Source organism: Heptranchias perlo, unplaced genomic scaffold, assembly GCF_035084215.1.
Source record: "Heptranchias perlo isolate sHepPer1 unplaced genomic scaffold, sHepPer1.hap1 HAP1_SCAFFOLD_1374, whole genome shotgun sequence".
Lineage (NCBI taxonomy): Eukaryota > Metazoa > Chordata > Chondrichthyes > Hexanchiformes > Hexanchidae > Heptranchias > Heptranchias perlo.
This window is the reverse complement of record NW_027138618.1, coordinates 4,137-26,862: the sequence shown is the minus strand read 5'-3', so window position 1 is coordinate 26,862 and position 22,726 is coordinate 4,137. Positions and strand designations below refer to the sequence as shown.

The window sequence follows — 22,726 nt, the reverse complement described above, 5'->3', positions numbered from 1 at the left end:
TTAACGGGGAGCTATTTAAACACCATTACAAAGGTTTCTAAGGGCCTGGTAAAGATTGTTATTGTTTCGCTAGCTGTTGGAGTTCACACTTGGGATAAGGAGATTAAGAGAGCAGGTGCAGAGTTAGTCTGGACACGGAAACTAAACAGAAGTCCTTTTAGACTAACGTGTGACCTGTTACGACAGCTTGACTACTAATAATTACATTACAGCTTATTCTTTTATACCCTTATGACATCAATGCACTTACTAAACTTTTGGCACACAGCCGATGCATTGGTGCAGAGCCACCTGGTGGCGGTTGGTACAAATAACCAGAAACTAGTTATAGCTCACTTTCAAAGTGTAACGTTATATGATGTTTTACTTTTTGAAAAATTGTATTGCAGCATCGCCTAGGGGCATTAAAGGTATTGCCTGGAATTCTGTCACCCACTTATGGATTTTAATACATAATAGATTATATAAATATATATAAATGTCGAACAGAAATCTCCCTATTTTGCCGCAGGTGTTTTTTTTATTTGTTCATGGGATGTGGGCGTCGCTGGCAGAGCCAGCATTTATTGCCCATCCCTAATTGTCCTTGAGAAGGTGGTGGTGAGCAGCCTTCTTGAACCACTGCAGTCCGTGTGGTGAAGGTTCTCCCACAGTGCTGTTAGGTAGGGAGTTCCAGGATTTTGACCCAGTGATGATGAAGGAACGGCGATATATTTCCAAGTCGGGATGGTGTGTGACTTGGAGGGGAACGTGCAGGTGGTGTTGTTCCCATGTGCCTGCTGCCCTTGTCCTTCTAGGTGGTAGAGGCTGCAGTGCATCCTGTGGATGGTACACACTGCAGCCACAGTGCGCCGGTGGTGAAGGGAGTGAATTTTTAGGGTGGTGGATGGGGTGCCAATCAAGCGAGCTGCTTTGTCCTGGATGGTGTCGAGCTTCATGAGTGTTGTTGGATTTTGCCACCATTAAACAGAAGAAATTGGATACAAACATTCTTTCCACAGTGCAATTTAGGGTCTGAGTCTTTCACAGTGTTTGCATTTTTCTTTCCTATTTTTAACTTTCCTTTTTACCTATGAGTTTTAATCTTCTTAATGGTACTTTAGACTCTCAGCAGTGTATCTTTAACTTTAGATTTCACTTTTCGCTACAAACATCGCTTTGGTTTCTAACTGGTAGTTGTAAACTTCTCCTGCTGTTTACTTTCCCACAGAAGAGGTGGAGAGGCCGGAGGTGATAGACAGGCTGGTGTACTGTTACCCTTTGAGACTCGCATTCCCCACAACCCCACTCCCACGTGTTGAGATGCACTTTGAGAATGACGTTGCCTGTGTACGATATAAAGGAGAAGTTAGGAAAATCAGCCGCAATTACTTGAGTAAACTGGTGAGTTATTGATTTATTCTTTTGTCTGGTTATGCAAAGTGGAAGAGTATGAAATGGCTTTTACTTTGTACCACGGTCTGATAGATGATTGTTCTCCCACTATCACAGATAGAATTTACAGCACAGAAATGGGCCATTCGGCCCAATTGGTCTATGCCGGCATTTATGCTCCACACGAGCCTCCTCCCTCCCTGCTTCATCTAACACTCAGCATACTGCGTTATTCCTTTCTCCCTCATGCTATCTAGCTTCCCCGTAAATGCGTCTATGCTATTTGCCTCAACTACTCCTTCTGGTAGCGAGCTCCACATTCTAACCACTCTTTCAGTAAAGAAATTTCTCCTGAATTCCCTATTGGATTTATCGGTAACTATCTTATATTTATGGTCCCCTCACAAATGGGAACATCTATATCAAACCCCTTCACAATCATAAAGACCTCTATCAGGTCACCCCTCAGCTTTCTCTTTTCTAGAGAAAAGTGCCCCAACCTATTGCTCTATCATCCCTGTAAATCTTTTTTGCACATTTTCCATTGCCTCTACATTCTTTTCTTAATGTGGAGACCAGAACCGTGCACAGTACTTATCTATATTGAAATTTATTTGATATTCGAAGAACTGGGAAGACATCAGACAACAACATGTGCCATTTCTAAGACCATAAGAAATAGGAGCAGGAGTAGGCCATTCGGCCCCTCGAGCCTGCTCCGCCATTTAATGAGATAATGGCTGATCTGATTTTTACCTCAACTCCACTTTCCCGCCTTTTCCCCATATCCTTCGACTCCCTTGCTTATCAAAAATTTGTCTAACTCAGCCTTGAATGTATTCAATGACTCAGCCTCCACAGCTTTTTGGGGTAAAGAATTCCAAAGATTCATACCCTCTGGGAGAAGAAATTCCTCCTCATTTTCACCTTAAACAGGCGACCCCTTATTGAGACTATGCCTCCTAGTTTTAGATTCCCCCATGGGGGGTAACATCCTCTCAGCATCTACCCTATAGAGTCCCTTCAGAATCTTGTATGTTTCATTCTTCTAAACTCCAGTGAGTATAGACCCAACCTGTTCAATCTTTCCTCATAAGACAACCCTTCCATACCCGGAATCAATTTAGTGAACCTTCTTTGAACTGCCTCCAACGCAAGTATGTCCTTCCTTAAATAAGGGCACCAGAACTGTACACAGTACTCCAGGTGTGGTCTCACCAGCACCCTGTACAGTTGGAGCACGACTTCCCTGCTTTTATACTCCATCCCCCTCGAAACAAAGGCCAATATTCCGTTTGCCTTCTGGATTACCTGCTGCACCTGTATGTTGACTTTTTGTGTTTCATGTACGAGGACACCCAGATCCCTCTGTACCACAACATTTTGTAGTATTTCTCCATTCAAATAATATTTTGCTTTTTTTTTCCTCCCAAAGTGGATGACTTCACATTTTCCCACATTATATTCCATCTGCCAAATTTTTGCTCATTCACTTAACCTGTCAATATTCCTTTGCAGACACTTTGTGTCCTCATCGCAACTTGCTTTTCCACCTATCTTTGTATCATCAGCAAATTTAGCCACAAGACATTCTGTTCCTTCATCCAAGTCATTGATATATATTGTAAATAGTTAGGGCCCAGCACTGAGCCCTGCGGCACCCCACTAGTTACAGATTGTCATCCTGAAAATGACCCTTTTATCCCGACTCTTTGTTTTCTGTCCGTTAACCAATCCTCTATCCATGCCAGTATATTACCCCCAACACCATGAGCTCTTATCTTGTGCAGTAATCTTTTATGTGGCACCTTATCGAATGCCTTTTGGAATTCCAAATATACTGCATCCATTGGTTCCCCTTTATCCACCCTGCCCGTTACTTCCTCAAAGAACTCTAATAAATTTGTCAGACACGATTTCCCCTTCATAAAACCATGTTGACTCTCCTTGATTGTATTATGAGTCTCCAAATGTCCTGCTACTACTTCCTTAATAATGGATTCTAGCATTTTTCCCAATGACAGATGTTAGGCTAACTGGTCTATAGTTACCTGCTTTCTGTCTCACTCCCTTCTTGAATTGGTGTTATGTTTGCGGTTTTCCGATCTGCTGGGACCTTTCTAATGAGCAATTTACAATAACAAGGGGGTTTTGCTTGACCCTGGCCAGTGCTACATTTATCAGACATTGGACGAGATTTTCCTCCACCTGAAATCGGGCAGTAGAGCAGTGGAAAATTAAAGGAATGGAGAGGGTGTTTTGAAGTTGGGAGGAAAAAAAGTCTCTGGGGCTATTCTGCTCTCTCTAAGACGGCTCCACCTCCTTCTGGTGCTGCAGCTGGTCTCCCCCTGCAGCATTGCTGACCTTTGCTCCCCAGCAGTAGCAACTCCCATCCTTGTGGCAAGGATTCTGCCAGGTGCCTCCCAGCAAACGAGGCACCACAGAGAGAGTCAAAAACCAACAGTGAGGCACCACAGAGAGAGTCAAAAACCAACAGTGAGGCACCACAGAGAGAGTCAAAAACCAACAGTGAGGCACCACAGAGAGAGTCAAAAACCAACAGTGAGGCACCACAGAGAGAGTCAAAAACCAACAGTGAGGCACCACAGAGAGAGTCAAAAACCAACAGTGAGGCACCACAGAGAGAGTCAAAAACCAACAGTGAGGCACCACAGAGAGAGTCAAAAACCAACAGTGAGGCACCACAGAGAGAGTCAAAAACCAACAAAGAAGTAACCAGAGTCAAAGGCCAAATCTAAATGACAGCGAGTCAAAAACTATTGCTCTGGTAATATAGTGATCTTGAATAAATAGATAATTTTCTTATGCCAATCCTAACTCCAGAATCCAACAACCAGACTGGCCATAAATTGACACGATGGCAGCTCCCTGTAAACCACAACAGTGAGAGCAGGTTTCATGGCACTAATAATGGTTCCTATCTATAAAGCAACAAGATGCAGTAGGGAGTTGGATGTTAGAACTTCCTTTAAATGATGGGTGGGGGATAAAGGGGGAACCCTTGTCATGTAAAAGGCGCCTTAGAGACATTTCAAATAGCCATTTTATCAGAATAGTTTATATCTACTCTAATAAGTAGAACTGATACAACAAGAGAAGCATGAATACATTCCTCTCAATGTTCAGTAGTAATTATTTTCTGTTCCTCTATTGTTCCTGCCCACTATTTTCTCTTTTGGTTTTGTTTCTCACCGACTCTCAAGACGTTTTTCCTCCCCAGAGAAAGTACTTTTTACCTTTTAAAGTAAATCCAAAGTGTTTGTTTACAGCTGGCAATCAGCATTCTTTCTTTGTATGTTTTTGTTTTTATTGCCCTCGCATGATCCCCAAGCAATGATGTAAAATACTGATAAAATATTATTTGTCTTTGGTTGCAAATTATCTAAGTGTACGTCCGGCCACATGGCCGGAGTTAGAATCCAGCCCAGACACGGGATGAACATCTCTTTACTCTTCTGGGGTCTGGCCAGCACAGTAGATAAGTCATTTTCCTGACAAGTCTCTGAGACCTGCATCCAAATCTAGTGCAGACAGACAGGATGAAATACTCATTCTTTTGATGGTGGACTAGCTAGTTCATTGAGTTAGACACTTTCACCCCTGGTTCGTACACTGTTCATTCCCTTTGAAGGCTTGGGTTTAAATCAGGACCCGAATGACAAGGTGAATTAGTTCCAAGTAATATGCATAAGTAACCTTGATCTGATTCCAGTTGAACATGAATCTACAGCACAGAACAGCATTCACTGGTAAATATGTTGGGAGAAGAAATGATTAGACTTTATAGGACAAATGCAGCAGAGCAGCATCCTGGCACTGTGGGGCAGAACTCTTCCATTCCTATCTCCAACTCACGCCTCCATCTAATCTAGTGAGACAGCAGTGAGGGACACTGAGGAAGGCTTCCCATTCTGGTAGTTCCCTTCTGCAGTCTCATTGATTTTGTCCTTGGATATAAATCAACAGAAAAGTGATTTGGTTATTAAAAGTGTTCTGACCTATCTTTTTCAGGAACAGCTCTATAGGTACAGTTGTATTGATGATGTACGGTTTGAAAAGTTCCTGGCAAGAGTCTGGTGCTTACTCAGGAGATACCAGGTAAGCTGCAACCCATTTCAGTTGAGTGAGAAACATTGATTCACTCAGTGTTTTAAGCTCCACATATAGACATGTTATTGCTACTGTACCCTGAGCTGTAGGTGCTCTTTCCTAACTACACACAATATCAAGCCACTTTCTGGACCATTTCTTAGCTCTTTTTCTCCTATTGTCAGAGGTTGATTCCTCTCCTGTTTCCTCCAGTTTGCAATTAATGTTGATCAGCTGTTAACAAGGGCTCTAAATGTTCTCTTGCAGCTCTTGCACTTGTAGGGAGGAGTTTCGTTTGAAATGTCAGTCAAGGTTTGTTTGATTTGTGCAGAGCTAGGGTGCTACTTTTTTTAAATCGATGACAGCTTGAGTAATGGCCCACCCTAATTGGACCAATTCTGGTTGGTGACCGGCTGGTGCAAGCTCCTGATTTTAAAATTGGTGTAGAAGTACCACAGATTGTTGCAGCAGCTGACTCTCATGATACCTGTCTTTACCAAGTGTGAAGCCGACTCACCCTTGGCACAAGAGCTCAATATGGCAATTAATTTATTGGAAGGCGATCCCAGCTACCAGCTGTTTAAGCACAATTTCTGGCATAGAGAAACCTCAGGAGCCAACTCGACCCAGAAACACCTGGGTCAGATGGAGCATCGAGAATGTGGAGGAAGTGTTTGTAACGATAGTTCTCACCTAAATTGTGGCTATTCCGAAACAAGGTATAATTCAGAGCTCAATCTCTCCTCGAGCTTCATTGGGATGTTCTCAACCATTGAAAGTCTTTCCCACCATCTGATTAACTTTGTTACGGTGGCTCCAACCCTCTCCCACCAACCACAGCAATAACCTAGGCAAGGCCGTCTCTCAGGGCCTTGAATCCAATACCAGTGTAGCCACCAATTGATAACAGGGTACCTTCGGCATTGTACAGTGTGGGGCCTCAAACAGAAGATGAGCTGCTCTATTGTGTTATATTTCAATGGTCTTATTATTTGGAGTCTTACTGTTGCCATCTTGGAATAAAGAGTGACAGATGTGCCCCTATATGCAGCACAGTGGGGAGGGGCCACTCAGCAGACCTCTCAGGGCAAATTTCTTAAAGAAACAATGTCTGCCCCTCCCCCCTGACAGCTGCTCTCCACCCCAGATGATCACAGTATCCTATTTACGAAGGTTGGAATCTTTTCAAAGTATGAGAAAAACCAGAGCCCTGAAATTCCTGGGGATGCAGAAATGCCATAATCTGGCAGGTGGGGTGGAACTTTGGGCAGGATCTGGTTACACCAGGCCCCCCACCCCTTTCTACGATTATCAGAGTTCCTCTGGAAGTTGGGGTGGGTGCATATTGTCCCACCACCTTATGGGCAGCATATTATGATGCTATCCTTAGGATGGCAATAGGCCGTGCGATGTATTTCCTATCATTTGAGCCTGAGTAATGCTGGGCAGTAGGGATGTCTACACAGCCCCGGCATCCAGTGTTGCTAAGGGCCTCGGGGAGGAAGGTTTAACAGTTAAAAGGCTTTTTTTTCAGGAAACTGACCTAATGGGAAAGTAGCAGCTGGTAGAAATGTTTATATTCACACCAAAAATGGCAGGGGTGCCTGCCCATAACATGTATGGGGTATGGGCCGGGGTGAGGGGAGGCAGCCATGGGACAGCGGGTCTTTTGCCCCACCCAATATTCGTCTCCAAAAGACCACTCCAGGAATTTCTGGCCGTAGTAATGGGTGTGTCAGCCCAGCATATACCCGTACACTGGCCGAGAAATCTACTAACTTTAACTTGCACCCACACCATTCCTGCATGACGTTGAGGCAAAAAATTGTTGAGGGAATCTTGCCCCAACATTTGACATGACAAGCCACAGAAATACATTCGCCCTTGACTTTCCTGAACTTTGTGATGTTTGTAACTGTGAAAATGCGCCTGTTACGTTCTGTTTTCAAGCTGACACAAGGAATTTGAGTCTGTATAACGTACACATTAAAAATAGAAGGCCCATAAAACACAGAAAGAGAGTTACGGGAAATGTTTGCCAGTAGTGTCAGACTCTCCTCCCCTGTTCAGCATATATCACTTTAGCAATCGCTCTGATCTGGAACACTGATATTTGGATGTCGATATTACTGAATATTGTTAAAGTACCATAAAAGGAGCATCTGTACTATTATTAGAAAGTTGATAGCCTTGTTGTGGAGTTTCAAAGCTGTGATTGACTACAGCTTCTCATCAGTAAATGAGACATGCTGTGCTAACAATTGCTAAGTGTAATGAACAGATTTTACAGTGCAGTGTCTGTTTTGTTTCAGTCCATGTTTGGTGTCGGGGCACACGAAGGCACTGGCTTGCAGGGGGCTCTGCCAGTAGCTGTGTTTGAAGCCCTGAACAAACTATTTGGCGTGACGTTTGAGTGCTTTGCCTCACCACTGAACTGTTATTTCAGACAGTACTGCTCTGCGTTCCCTGACACCGATGGCTACTTTGGTTCCAGGGGGTGAGTCCAACAACGTAACTTACTTGTAGTGATTGTATTGAGATGATTGTATATGCCTCACAATATGTTGTGGTCAGTCTGTTAATAAACCTCCCATCAAAAGCAGGAGGCTTGCTTTGGTTATTTTGTGTGTGTGTTTTTTTGTAATTATATAAGTTTTAAAGTTTCTTATCTGCACTGTGATGATTTGCACTTTAGTCATTTATTTCAGGAAAGTTGGTTTTGCATGCGTTTTTCTTTTCTCCTGCCGTTCTTACCTTTCTCATCAGTTTCTGTCTCACGTCTCTCCCTTGTTCTCCTGTGTCTCTCACTTTCATATCTCTCTTTCTTGTGCCTCTTAATCTCATGCATTTCATTTTTCACTTGTGTGCCTCTCACCTATAGGGGTAATTATAACCTAACACAACCGGACTCTCGTTTTACACCCTGCCCCATTTTACTCTTTATTTGGCTTTGGTGGAGTGTAGAACGGGGCAGGGTGTAAAACAGGCGTTTGACCCAAACCCGCACTGTTCCTGCCATAATTACCCCGTGTCTCGTATCTGAATCTCTTGCTTTCCTTTCTCTTGTGTTTCTCTCACTCATGTTTTTCCTGTGACTTTCACTCCCATATCTTTCTCTCTCGTTGTGTCTCATTCCCATGTCTGCCTTGCTCTCTCTCTCCCCCTCCCCCTCTCATACTCACTCCCACGTCTCTCTCTCTCTCCCAACACAATGTACAGTCTAGACATTTCATGATGTTTTACATTCTCCTTCCTGATTCACGCTTTCTTAGAATTTTTCACTTATCTTATTGTTCCTTTAAAATTTGTATTTCTTTTGGTGATTGTTTAATCTCACCATGGTGAAGGATGTCAGAGGTGGAGAATTAAACACTTCACTTCGAGCACTCCCATGTCCGCACCAGGGAGGTGTAGCGCAGGTTAGATGTACAGAAAAGCTCTCTGCACTGCCTTATCAAGCACTCCTAGTTATGTCCACGATAAAGTTCCCTCTACCCCGTCCCAAGAAAATTGCCAAGCTAATTATAGTACAAAAACAGAAAATGCCGGCCAGGCAGCATCTGTGGAGAAAGGAATAAAGTTAGCGTTTCAGGTATAACCCTTTGTCCAAACTGAACGATATTTCAGATGATCAGTTCATCTGAAATATCTTCCAGTTGTGAAATATGTGTAAACGTCCTGCACCTGACCTCATAACAGGTCTGTGGCTTTGTCAGCCATTTGATAACTGGCCACTTTCACCTCCTGCTGGATTGTCAATTTAGACCTCACTGTGGATCCCTGTCTGACGGATGGAGCCTGTTTGATCATCTGCCTGAGGACTATAAAAGGTGCATAAAAGGGTCTGGGGGGGAATGGGGTTACAGGAGAGAACGCCAACCAAATGACCTCCTCCTGGGCATATTTTTTAATATTTTTTTTTGTGGAGCAGTAATTGTCCGACCTGCTGCTAAAAAAACGTTCCCTTACGTGTACATTTTTATTGGCCTCTACAAACGATGTTTGAATTAACTGTGAGGAGATATGTGCAGGTTTATTTTATCACTCTCCTTGTGGGAGTTCCCTTGCCTCATCAAAGGGCCCTGCCATCCACCCTCTACACACCTCTTTCAACTTTGCTTCTTCTTTACACAATCTTATTTCTCTCCTGATTACTTGTACAGAAATAAATTTCATCAAATCATCACTGCAAATTCATGTGTGTAAAGTTGCTAACTCTTTTATCCGCTGAAAGAACAATGGGCCTGACAATCCTCGGCCCTTCTGCCACACTGCGCCACGACTCCTGTGGAAGGTGGTCTGATTGCTGGGATTACTCGCCTGCTCCTTTTTCAGCCAGTTTGGGATTTTCTTTTACGAAAAAACTCGATTCTCATTCTTTATCGCTTCAAATAGCTGACTCATGTTGGGGTACAGTTCCATGAGTACTGCACCCACTCTTTCCAAACATCACCCAAGTGTCCATTCTTCCTATGTAAGGCCAATACAGTGAGTGTCGACAGGTTATCTGACCATGACAGCTATCCCAGTGCAGCACAGTCCTTACCACACATACATCCTAGAAGGATTGGGGACCCTAGCTGGCTTCCCCTCCCTTGCTTCAGTACACCCTGGGTAATTGTGCCACCTTCAGCACATCCTGGTTAATATTAGGTACATCCGCACAGAGCAGAGATTGGACCTGGGACCTGCCTGGTCTGTATGCCTCAGTATCAAATGAGTGAGCAATTGGAGGGGTTGTGGAGCAGCATTTCTTCACGTTGTATGGGCAGATAGGGAGCAGTATTTAGAACACCACATTCATGGGTACAGGACACATGTGTGCTTCCCATGAGGAGGAAACGGAAACGAGTTATTATGCCATGTGTGAGGGGGGAAGCACAGTGTTATAATCAGGATCACTAGTGGTTCGCGATTCCCAGCATGGATAGCATTGTGGAATCTAGCACCCACCACGGAATCTCTCCCCTGGCATTACCCCCCCCCACCCTTGTTTTCCTTCCACAACTTGTACCTTTATTGAAACCAGTGCATTCCAATACCCAGTATATTGATATCAATATCTCAGTGTACCGATATCAATATCTCAGTGTACCGATATCAATATCTCAGTGTACCGATATCAATACCTGGTGTACTAATATCAATATCTCGGTGTACCGGTATCAATATCTCGGTGTACCGGTATCAATATCTCGGTGTACCGGTATCAATATCTCGGTGTACCGATATCAATATCTCAGTGTACCGATATCAATACCTGGTGTACTGATGTCAATATCTCAATGTACTGATGTCAATATCTCAGTGTACTGATGTCAATATCTCAGTGTACTGATGTCAATATCTCAGTGTACCGATATTAATACCTGGTGTACTGATATCAATACCCGGTGTACTGATGTCAATATCTCAGTGTACCGATTTTAATACCTGGTGTACTGATATCAATATCTCAGTGTACGGATATCAATATCTCAGTGTACCGATGTCAGTATCTCGGTGTACCGATATCAATACCTGGTGTACCGATATCAATATCTCAATGTCCTGATACCAATACCTGGTGTACTGATATCAATACAGATATTTTAACCATAGTCACCAGTCTAGCATTGTTTTATAGAGGTTTTTTTTAAATCATTGTTATATTGAGATTGAAGAGTCTCTACATTCTGATGCTATCGAATTTGGGGTTGCGATGGAACCTGGCCTTGAGGTGCTGCAGAATTCTGGGGATTCTGGACTCACGTAGCACTGGGGGTTGAGGGGAATGGTGATTACCACGTTTATAAGTGGGGACAGGCAGACGTTGGTTGTGGTAGCACGCTAATGTGTGAATAAATGGGGCAGAGGCAGGCTATGAAACTTCATGTGTGTGAGTAGAGGCGAGAATACGGGCTTATGGAATCACGTACATTAGAGTGTACATGCTGCTGATATCCCATTTAAAATAAAGCTCATCAGAATTACATAGAAATTACAATATGGAAACAGGCCATTTGGCCCAATCTGTTCCCATATCCCTTTATCCCCCTTCCCTTCAACCTCCCACCTAACCTATTCTTAATTGTTGACAATGACTAACTGCAATGGTGCATTCCAACGCTACACATATACACCTGGGGAGTTCATCGTTTTTTGCTGTTTAAAGATATGCTTGGTAGGATATGGGTCATTGCTCATAATTCACCAGTTTCAGTGAGCCGAGCTGGAAGTGGCACTGAACAGAAAAGGTGCTTCTTGGGGAATGGGAGGAGAGTAAAGGGGCAGGAAACTACACACTATCTGTATACCTCCACATACAGATAGAACGGCCTCCATCCAATAGGGGCCAAACCATGGGCTGCTGTCCTAACACACGGGGCCTGGGACAGTCATACTGTTTTCCACTTCAGCACTCTGCATTCGTCAGTTCTTTTCCTCTCATCAGTAGTTTGCTGTTTTATTTGCCATTTTAATATTACAGTTGTTGTCATTTTAAACATTTTTTTGTAATCTTTTGTAGTTAGTTTGTAAACTTTTGGTGAAAGCTTTTTTTTATTTTTTATCAAATTTTCCAACCTTGCTCGTGATCAGGAACAACTTGCAGCCCAATAATTTGTTTTATTGGGGTTCACCACCCTCTTCCTGAAGGCAACAACGTCTTGCTGGAGTATGGTACCCACAGCAACGGGCACGCTTTGGGCATCAGTCATGTGCCAGTATAGGCACCGAATGTCAATGGGGTATATCACCATGGAGGGCACAGACCAGGAGTAAACCTGGGAATTTCGTGATCTGGCCAGCTCAACTCTTCACAGGATAAGCTGGCTGAGCTATCGGAGAGCCGATTATTTGACTTCTGAGTTGGCTGCTCAAGGCCTGAGATGCTTCAGCTGTTGGGCTTGTTCCAGTTGTCTTGAGGCCAGCCGAAACAGTGGGAAATGTCTCTTTTCTGGTCTAAATTGACGCACCTTTCAATCGTTCTACAGCCAGAGTAGAAGCTGCTAGTCGACTGACTTAACATGAGTTAACTGAGGCTTGTGATGTTGCTGAAAGCAAACGCCTTTGCGGGTGAAGAATCTATGAAGCAAAGGAATGGAGTGAAAGGAGAGGGAACCCCCATCCATAATAACATGGGATGCAGTCACATTCCATTTGATGATTACAACACCCTGAGTTTTGGAAAGCAGAACAGGATAGAATACCAAGAAATTTAAAAGTTCTTTAACTGAAGGGAGATGAACAAGTGGAGCGGATGAATGTGGTACTTACTAATTCCTGGTGACTGTAGGTTAGTTCACTTGCTGATGTAGACAAGCCAAAATAGATCGTTAAACTATCTGAACAATCTACCGTTAAAGCCCTGGAAGAGTATCATCCTACTTTGCAGGTATACCCAGCTCACTACCTCAGGCCTCCTCTTACATCTGACAGTCAAATTACTGCAAATTCCTTTCCCATGGAAAGGATTCTTCAATAGGTAGAGACCAGGTGGGAATGTGACAAGATCCACCAACAAAATGTGGAGCCAATCCCGAACACGATGCCAAGGCTCTTGTGATGCTCAGAGATGTCCACCTTGTAGAACAGCAAGATGGTAAATCCTGCACAGAAATATTGTACATGACAAATCCCTTCAGACTACCCAATAACCCAGTCTGAAGATATCAATTATTGACCAAACCAAAACACATCCAACACTGAGTGAAGGGCAGCTGAGCAGATCCAAGGGCACACCATTGTGTCACTAACACTGTTTTAGTTAATGTTAAATATTGGTTATTACGATAAAGGTAAATAGATTCTAAACAATTGACAGAATCTAAATCATTGTGAGCCTACTTCACAATGATGTAGCATTAGTTGGGTGACAGGATAACAGAATTATGTTCAATGTCCAAGATTACAATCCAATTTTAGTGAGTTGATGTTCAAACTCTTATATTCCGTGTTATAAGAGCTGTTATGCCTCTAGTATTAAGACTGCCTCCTGGTGATGTGAGTGTAAAAACCATTGAACAAAAAGCAAAATACTGCAGAAGCTGGAAATCTGAAATCAAAACAGGAATTGTTGGAAACACTCAGCAGGTCAGGCAGGAGCGGTGGAGAGAGGAAGGTAGGCTTAGTGCTTCAGGTCGATGATCGTTCATCAGAACCCCATTGAATCTCTTGCATGAGTAGCAGGCCAGTAATAGCCTCAGACTGTGCTGCTCTGCTCTGTGATGCTCTGGGATGTCTTAGCTGTGAACCATTGTTGTCACCTTTCTTTAGTCTTCTTTCTTCTTAACTTAAGTAAACTGACCCATACCGTAACCTTCTCCTTTGGTGGTTATACAGTGCTTAAAACTCATGGTACTAACACAATGCCTTAGGGTTAAAACTGCCTGGTCTACCATTTGTATGCAAGCCCCAAGGCTGCCTGATCCAAAGAAGAAGAGCCTCTCTTTGTTTGGTCAGTGTCACCTGCTTTTCTACAGTCAGCTGCCATTTTATCTGAATACTAGAAACGCGTAAGGAAAGAATGTAAGAAATAGGAGCAGGAGTAGGCCATACGGCCCCTCGAGCCTGCTCCGCCATTCAATCAGATCAGGGCTGATCTTCAACCTCAACTCCACTTTCCTGCCCGATCCCCATATCCCTCGATTCCCCTAGAGTCCAAAAATCTATCTATCTCAGCCTTGAATATACTCAACGACTCAGCCCTCTGGGGTAGAGAATTCCAAAGATTCACAACCCTCTGAGTGAAGAAATTCCTCCTCAGCTCAGTCTTAAATGGCCGACCCCTTATCCTGCAACTATGCCCCCTAGTTCAAGACTTCTCTAGCCAGGGGAAACAATCTCTCAGCATCTACCCTGTCAAGCCCCCTCATAATCGTGTATGTTCCAAACTCCAGAGAGTATAAGCCCATTCTACTCAACCTCTTTTCATAGGATAACCCTCTCATCACAAGAATTAATCTAGTGAACCTAATCTAAAAATGAATTAACCCCTTCGTCAGACCCCCTATTGTACACCCTTTCTGAGAGAGACAGGCTACCTGGTTGCAAAAGAAGCAAAGAGTGTAGACAGCAGGAGAGTACCTACAGTGATTACAGAGTGATCCCCCTCACATTAAGCAGCACGGATCAACTTTGCTGTACCGGCATGAAACTGACTCTCAACCTGCTCCAAACATTTCCAGAGCAAATCCCACCATTTCTTCTATAACTGGTCAGCTTTGGTCTTGTTTTACATGGAGCCTGAATAAACAAAGAAGAATGGTAGGTTATCCAGCTTGGGCAATGTTAGATTTTCCTCGTGGGGTATGCTATTCCTAACTTTTCGATTAGAATCAGCCTCCACTTACAGAGCACCCTTGCAGCTTACCTTTTTACTTTATGACCTGCTGGGGCTGGGACTGGACCTCCACTGTACATCCGGCCTAATGCTGATTTCTTCAGGACAGGAAGTCTGAGATAGGCTGCATTTACGCAGTAAGAGAGTGTTTTACGCAGTGAGAGAGGGTTTACATGGTGAGGGGGTTTACAACAACGAATTGCATTTATATAGCACCTTTAATATAGTAAAACCACCCAAGTCATTTCACAGAATTGCTATCAGACAAAAATTGACACCGAGCCAAAAAAAGATACAGGTTGGTGCCTTGGTCAAAGCGGTACTTTATAAGAAGTGTTAAAAAGGAGGAGAGAGAGGTAGAGAGGAGGAGAGGTTTAAGATGGGAATTCCAGAGCTTAGGGCCTAAACAGCTAAAGGCACGGCCGCCAATGATGGAGCAAAGAAAATTGGGGGTGCGCAAGAGGCCAGAATTGATCTCGGAGGTAGGGTTGGAGGAGGTTACAGAGATAGGGAAGGGCGAGTCCATGGAGGGATTTGAACACAAGGATGAGAATTTTAAAATCAAGCAGCAGAACTTTGGATGATCTCAAGTTTATGGAGGGTGGAAGATGGGAGGCCAGCCAGGACAAGATTGGAATAGTTGAGTCTGGAGGTAACAAAAGCATGAATGAGGGTTTCAGCAGAAGGTGAGCTGAGGCAGGGGCGGAGACGGGCGATGTTACGGAGGTGGGGTAGGCGGTCTTGGTGATGGAGCGAATATGTGGTCGGAAGCTCAGCTCAGGGTCAAGTAGGACACCATGGTTGCGAACGGTCTGGTTCAGCCTGAGAGACAGTGGCCAGGGAGAGGGATTGAGTAGATTGCGAGGGAACGGAGTTTGTGGCTTCGGTCTTCCTAATATTTAATTAGAGGAAATTTTTGCTCATCCGGTACTGAGTGTCAGACAATCCATACGACAAATCGGAGGCAGTGAAGGTGTCGAGGGAGGTGGTGTTGAGGTAGAGCTGGGTGTCATCAACGTACATGTGGAACCTGATGTGTTTTCGGATGATGTCGCCGAGGGGCAGCATGTAGGTGAGGAATAGGAGGGCACCAAGGATAGACCCTGGGGGACTCGAGACCGTTCGCAACCTTTGCATTCTATTTGACCCTGAGCTGAGCTTCCGACCGTGTAACGTCTTCATCACCAAGATCGCCTACTTCCACCTCCGTAATATCGCCCGTCTCCGCCCCTGCCTCAGCTCACCTGCTGCTGAAACCCTCATTCACACTTTTGTTACTTCCACACTCAACAATTCCAATCCTCTCCTGGCTGGCCTCCCATCTTCCACCTTTGGGGGACTCCAGAGGTAACGGAGTGGGAAGAGAAGCCATTGCAGGAGATTCTCTGGCTATGACTGAATAGATAATAATGGAATCAAGCGAGCACAGTCCCACCGAGCTGGACGATGGAGGAGAGTCGTTGAGGAGGTTGATGTGGTTAACCATGTCAAAGATGTAGACAGGTTGAGAAGGATGAGGAGGGAGAGTTTACCATGGTCACAGTCACATAGGATGTCATTTGTGACTAATAAGGGCTGTTTCAGTGCTGTGGCAGAGGCGGAAACCTGATTTGAGCGGTTCAAATGTGGATTTGCAGGAAAGATGGGCACGGATTTGGGAGGCGACAACACGTTCAAGGACTTGAGAGGAAAGGGAGGGTGGAGATGGGGCAGTAGATTGCAAGGACAGAGGGGCCAAAGGTCAGTTTACTAGGTGAGAGAGTGTTTTACTTGGTGAGAGATGGGCTTTACACGGTTAGAGAGGGCAAACACTGAGCAGGTTCACACGGTGAGGGAGGGTAAACACTGAGCGGGTTTACACAGTGAGAGCGGGTTTATATGGTGATGGAGGGCTTCACGCGGTGAGGGAGGGTAAACACTGAGCGGGTTTACGCAGTGAGTGCGGGTTTATATGGTGATGGAGGGCTTCATACGGTGATGGAGGGTAAACACTGAGAGGGTTTGACACAGTGTGAGAGGGTTTACGTAGTGAACTGCTTTTAAAAAGTGAGTTAGAGTTTTACACAGTGAGAGGGATCCACGCGGTGAGAGAGGGATCCACGCGGTGAGAGAGGGATCCACGCGGTGAGAGAGGGATCCACGCGGTGAGAGAGGGATCCACGCGGTGAGAGAGGGATCCACGCGGTGAGAGAGGGATCCACGCGGTGAGAGAGGGATCCACGCGGTGAGAGAGGGATCCACGCGGTAACGGTTTAACAGTGAGACAGTGTTAACACCGTTAGTGGGTTTACGCAGTGAGAGAAGGATTTACGCAGTGAGAGAAGGATTTACGCAGTGAGAGAAGGATTTACGCAGTGAGAGAAGGATTTACGCAGTGAGAGAAGGATTTACGCAGTGAGAGAAGGATTTACGTGGTGAGAGAAGGATTTACGGATTGAGAGAGGGTTTATACAGTGAGAGGTTTTACAGATTGAGGGAGGGTTTTGCACGGTGCGAGAGGGTTTTACACGGTGAGGGAGGCTATTACACGGTGAGGGAGACTATTACACGGTGAGGGAGACTTTTACACGGTGAGGGAGGCTATTACACGGTGAGGGAGACTTTTACACGGTGAGGGAGACTTTTACACGGTGAGGGAGACTTTTACACGGTGAGGGAGGCTATTACACGGTGAGGGAGGCTATTACACGGTGAGGGAGGCTATTACACGGTGAGGGAGGCTTCTACACGGTGAGGGAGGCTATTACACGGTGAGGGAGACTTTTACACGGTGAGGGAGGCTATTACACGGTGAGGGAGGCTTCTACACGGTGAGGGAGGCTTTTACACGGTGAGGGAGACTTTTACACGGTGAGGGAGGCTTTTACACGGTGAGGGAGGCTATTACACGGTGAGGGAGGCTATTACACGGTGAGGGAGACTTTTACACGGTGAGGGAGGCTATTACACGGTGAGGGAGGCTATTACACGGTGAGGGAGGCTATTACACGGTGAGGGAGGCTATTACACGGTGAGGGAGGCTTTTACACGGTGAGGGAGGCTATTACACGGTGAGGGAGGCTATTACACGGTGAGGGAGGCTTTTACACGGTGAGGGAGGCTTTTACACGGTGAGGGAGGCTATTACACGGTGAGGGAGGCTATTACACGGTGAGAGCGGGTTATACACGGTGAGGGAGGCTTTTACACGGTGAGAGCGGGTTATACACGGTGAGGGAGGGTTATACACGGTGAGAGCGGGTTATACACGGTGAGGGAGGGTTATACACGGTGAGAGCGGGTTATACACGGTGAGAGCGGGTTATACACGGTGAGGGAGGGTTATACACGGTGAGAGCGGGTTATACACGGTGAGGGAGGGTTATACACGGTGAGGGAGGGTTATACACGGTGAGAGCGGGTTATACACGGTGAGGGAGGGTTATACACGGTGAGAGCGGGTTATACACGGTGAGGGAGGGTTATACACGGTGAGGGAGGGTTATACACGGTGAGAGCGGGTTATGCACGGTGAGAGCGGGTTATACACGGTGAGAGCAGGTTATACACGGTGAGGGAGGGTTATACACGGTGAGGGAGGGTTATACACGGTGAGAGCGGGTTATGCACGGTGAGAGCGGGTTATACACGGTGAGGGAGGGTTATACACGGTGAGGGAGGGCTATACACGGTGAGGGAGGGTTATACACGGTGAGGGAGGGTTATACACGGTGAGGGAGGGTTATACACGGTGAGGGAGGGTTATACACGGTGAGAGCGGGTTATGCACGGTGAGGGAGGGTTATGCACGGTGAGGGAGGGTTATGCACGGTGAGGGAGGGTTATGCACGGTGAGGGAGGGTTATACACGGTGAGGGAGGGTTATACACGGTGAGGGAGCGTTATACACGGCGAGGGAGGGTTATACACGGCGAGGGAGGGTTATACACGGCGAGGGAGGGTTATACACGGCGAGGGAGGGTTATACACGGCGAGAGCGGGTTATACACGGTGAGGGAGGGTTATACACGGTGAGGGAGGGTTATACACGGTGAGGGAGGGTTATACACGGTGAGGGAGGGTTATACACGGTGAGAGCGGGTTATACACGGTGAGGGAGGGTTATACACGGTGAGGGAGGGTTATACACGGTGAGGGAGGGTTATACACGGTGAGGGAGGGTTATACACGGTGAGAGCGGGTTATACACGGTGAGGGAGGGTTATACACGGTGAGGGAGGGTTATACACGGTGAGGGAGGGTTATACACGGTGAGGGAGGGTTATACACGGTGAGAGCGGGTTATACACGGTGAGGGAGGGTTATACACGGTGAGGGAGGGTTATACACGGTGAGGGAGGGTTATACACGGTGAGGGAGGGTTATACACGGTGAGAGCGGGTTATACACGGTGAGCTGCTTTTAAAAAGTGAGTCAGAGTTGTACACAGTGAGAGAGGGTAAACACTGAGTCGTTTTACATGATGAGAGAGGGTTTTGCACAGTGGGAGAGGGTTTTGCACAGTGGGAGAGGGTGGTGAGAGTTGGTTATACACGGTGAGGGAGGGACCTACAGAGTGAGGGAGGGTAAACACAGGGAGAGAGGTTTTACACAGCGAGGGAGGGTATTACAGAGCGAGGGAGGGTTTTACGCGGCGAGAGAGGGTTTTATAGATTGAAGGAGGGTTTTACGCGGCGAGTGAGGGTAAACACTGAGATGGCTCACACGGTCAGAGAGGGTTTTTGCGCAGTGAAAGAGGGTTTTACACAGCGAGAAAGGGTAAACACTGAGATGGCTCACACGGTCAGAGAGGGCTTTATGCAGTGAGGGAGAGTATTACAGAGCGGGGGAGGGATTTCACGGCGAGAGAGGGTTTTATAGATTGAGAGAGGTTTTACACAGTGAGAGAGGGTTTTACAGATTGAGAGAGGGTTTCACGCGGCGGGAGAGGTTTTTACGTAGGGAGGGGTTTTACGCAGAGAGCTGGTTTTAAAACGTGAGACAGAGTTTTACACAGTGAGAGAGGGTAAACACTGGTACAGTTTACACGGTCAGAGAGGGGGTTTTGCGCAGTGCGAGAGGGTTTTACAGAGCGAGGGAGCGTTTTACGCAGTCAGCTGGCTTTAAAAAACGAGAAAATTTTACACAAAGAGTGGATTTTACACGATGAGAGGGGGTTTACACAGTGAGAGAGGGTTTTACACAGAGAGACAGGGTTTACACATTGGCAGAGATGTTTTCACGGTGAGAGAGGGTTTTACACGGTGAGAGAGGGTTTTACTCGGTGAGAGAAGGATTAACTCGTTGAGAGAGGGTTTTGCACGTTGAGAGAGCATTTTACAAGGTGAGGGAAGGTTTACACGGTGAGGGAGGGTTTACACAATGAGAGGGTTTTATGCAGTCAGTTGGTTTTAAAAAGTGAGACAGTTTTACACAATGGGAGAGGGTAAACAGTGAGACAGTTCACATGGTCACGGTGGGTTTTACACAGTGAGAGAGATCTTTACGTGGCAAGAGAGGGTTTTACACAGCGAGCAAGTGTTTACACAGTGCGAGAGGGTTTTATACAGTCAGCTGGTTTTAAAAAGTGGGACAGTTTTACACAGTGAGAGAGGGAAAACGGTGAGACGGTTTACACGATCAGAGTGGGTTTTACACAGTGAGAGAGGGTTTTACCCAGTGAGTGAGGGTTTTACGCAGTTAGTTGGTTTTACAGAGTGAGAGATGGTTTACACAGTGCGAGAGGGTTTTACACAGTCAGCTGGTGAGAGAGGGTTTTCCCCGTTGAGAGAGGGTTTTCCCATGGTGAGAGAGGGTTTTCCCCGGTGAGAGAGGGTTTTCCCATGGTGAGAGAGGGTTTTCCCATGGTGAGAGAGGGTTTTCCCCGGTGAGAGAGGGTTTTCCCATGGTGAGAGAGGGTTTTCCCCGGTGAGAGAGGGTTTTCCCATGGTGAGAGAGGGTTTTCCCCGGTGAGAGAGGGTTTTCCCATGGTGAGAGAGGGTTTTCCCCGGTGAGAGAGGGTTTTCCCCGGTGAGAGAGGGTTTTCCCCGGTGAGAAGTGGTTTACACAGAGAGAGGGTTTTCCCCGGTGAGAGAGGGTTTTCCCCGGTGAGAGAGGGTTTTCCCCGGTGAGAGAGGGTTTTCCCCGGTGAGAGAGGGTTTTCCCCGGTGAGAGAGGGTTTTCCCCGGTGAGAAGTGGTTTACACAGAGAGAGGGTTTTACACAATGAAAGCGGGCTTACACAGTCAGCCGGTTTTAAAAAGTGAGACAGAGTTTTACAGTGAGAGAGTATAAACTGTGAGATGGTTTACACGGTCAGAGGGTTTTACGCAGTGAGAGAGGGTTTTAGACATTGAGAGAGGGCTTTACAGAGTGTGAGAGAGGGTGATGCTCAGCTCCCTTGGTCTGTATTGTGGCCAATATGTGGATCCATCGGTTTGTTCTGTGAATAACTGTTGGATCATTGTGTTAGCTGCGGATGAGGGTTGTATTGTGCTTTGGGTAAGTGTCCTGTGATTGTACCACAGTGCGAGGGGCCATGTGCTGTGTGTGTTGTGCCTTTTGTGTACACCTGTCTGTAGAGCTGATGCTGAACAGTGTGAAAGCTGCTGCTTGTTTTCTCCTTTACAGCTCATTCTTGACTTTCTCACCAGTCAGCGGCTCCTTTGAAGCAAACCCTCCGTTTGGTGAAGAGCTGATGGACAGTATGGTCACACACATGGAGGTGAGGGTCTGAGGTGTTAGCCTGCATTGTCAAAATAGACCGGGTACAGGACATGGATTGTATCAATGCACAGTTAAAGTGTTTTGTTTAAAGGAACAAGAACTTTAAGGTAGTGAGGTATATGGTCACAGATCTGATAACATCACTGGGCAAAATTAATGATTTCTATTTGGAGACAGGATTATGATGAGGAGAATATTATTTCCCTGATTCTCATTGTGAAACCTTGCCTTTGGTCAGGTTTTATCGTACAATGTAATGATGTTATCAACTTAGGATGAGAACAGCCGTCAGGCTCGTACGCAGTTGCCCCACTTCTTACTGGACTCTCAGACCAATTACTGATTGAGGAAACCTCTATCAAAAACCCCTCTCCAGCTCCTGTAAGGCAATCAGGCAAGCCCCAGGAGGCCCCAGCCTCTTGGTTGTTACCCCAATATCTTGCCTTCCTTCTGCTGTGATCTCGTAGCTTTCCAGAAATGTGCCTAACACGTTCTTGAAGGAGTTAGTCCTCACTACCTCTCCAGAATGCTGTTCCACAGGGAGACCACACTCGGAGAAAAATAAAACTTCTCACATCCAACCTCACTTCCTGATTCCTCGATATAAATGGTGTCCCAAGTTCTGCCCAACCCAACAGCCACATGTATGTTATTCATGCCCTAAGTAATTTTGAAGAGTTGAATCAGAACCCCTCCAAGTGAATCGATACCCAAGGCACGTAGTCGATCTCCATAGCTCAGTATACTTAGGCTGGAAATCATCTTTGTTGCCATTCTCTGTACCATGTCAAAAGCCAAGATATCCTGCTTGAGGTAGGAGGGTGTGGGGGCCACTGTACTTGAATCGCTAGGGAGCTATCAGTGACCACTCCAAATCTTTATCCCTTTCTTGGCACCTTTAACCTACATCCACCCATTTTGTACACTATACTTGAATTCTGTGTGCATGACTGCACACTTATCTAAATTGAAGGACATGATGGAAAGAGACTATTCAGCATCCCTCAGGCAACATTTTATTTTACTATAGTGTTTTGTTCTAATATAGGAGGTCTGCAAAATGGCATCTATATTTTCATATAAACATTAAAAGTGTATGGCTACCATCAGCATGCACTAACCAGTGACGTGTTGTAATGGTGATCGTACCACTTCTGATGTGGATAAATGGGGAATTACATGACATGACTGATGTGAGAGGAGTCCTGGGTCATTG

The 22,726-nt window shown here is 45.7% G+C and overlaps 1 protein-coding gene across 1 annotated transcript in view; it reads left to right on the top strand.

Moving 5' to 3' along the window:
• LOC137308691 (mRNA (2'-O-methyladenosine-N(6)-)-methyltransferase-like) overlaps window positions 1-21,508 on the top strand; it is a gene marked incomplete at both ends in the record, with an annotated part of 33,904 nt that extends 12,396 nt beyond the window's left edge. The window contains 4 exons of the mRNA XM_067977259.1: window positions 1,211-1,383; window positions 5,407-5,493; window positions 7,797-7,981; window positions 21,415-21,508. Coding sequence (XP_067833360.1) covers window positions 1,211-1,383; window positions 5,407-5,493; window positions 7,797-7,981; window positions 21,415-21,508 — 539 coding nt within the window. The remainder of the gene's footprint in view (window positions 1-1,210; window positions 1,384-5,406; window positions 5,494-7,796; window positions 7,982-21,414) is intronic.
• Window positions 21,509-22,726: the final 1,218 nt, after the last annotated feature.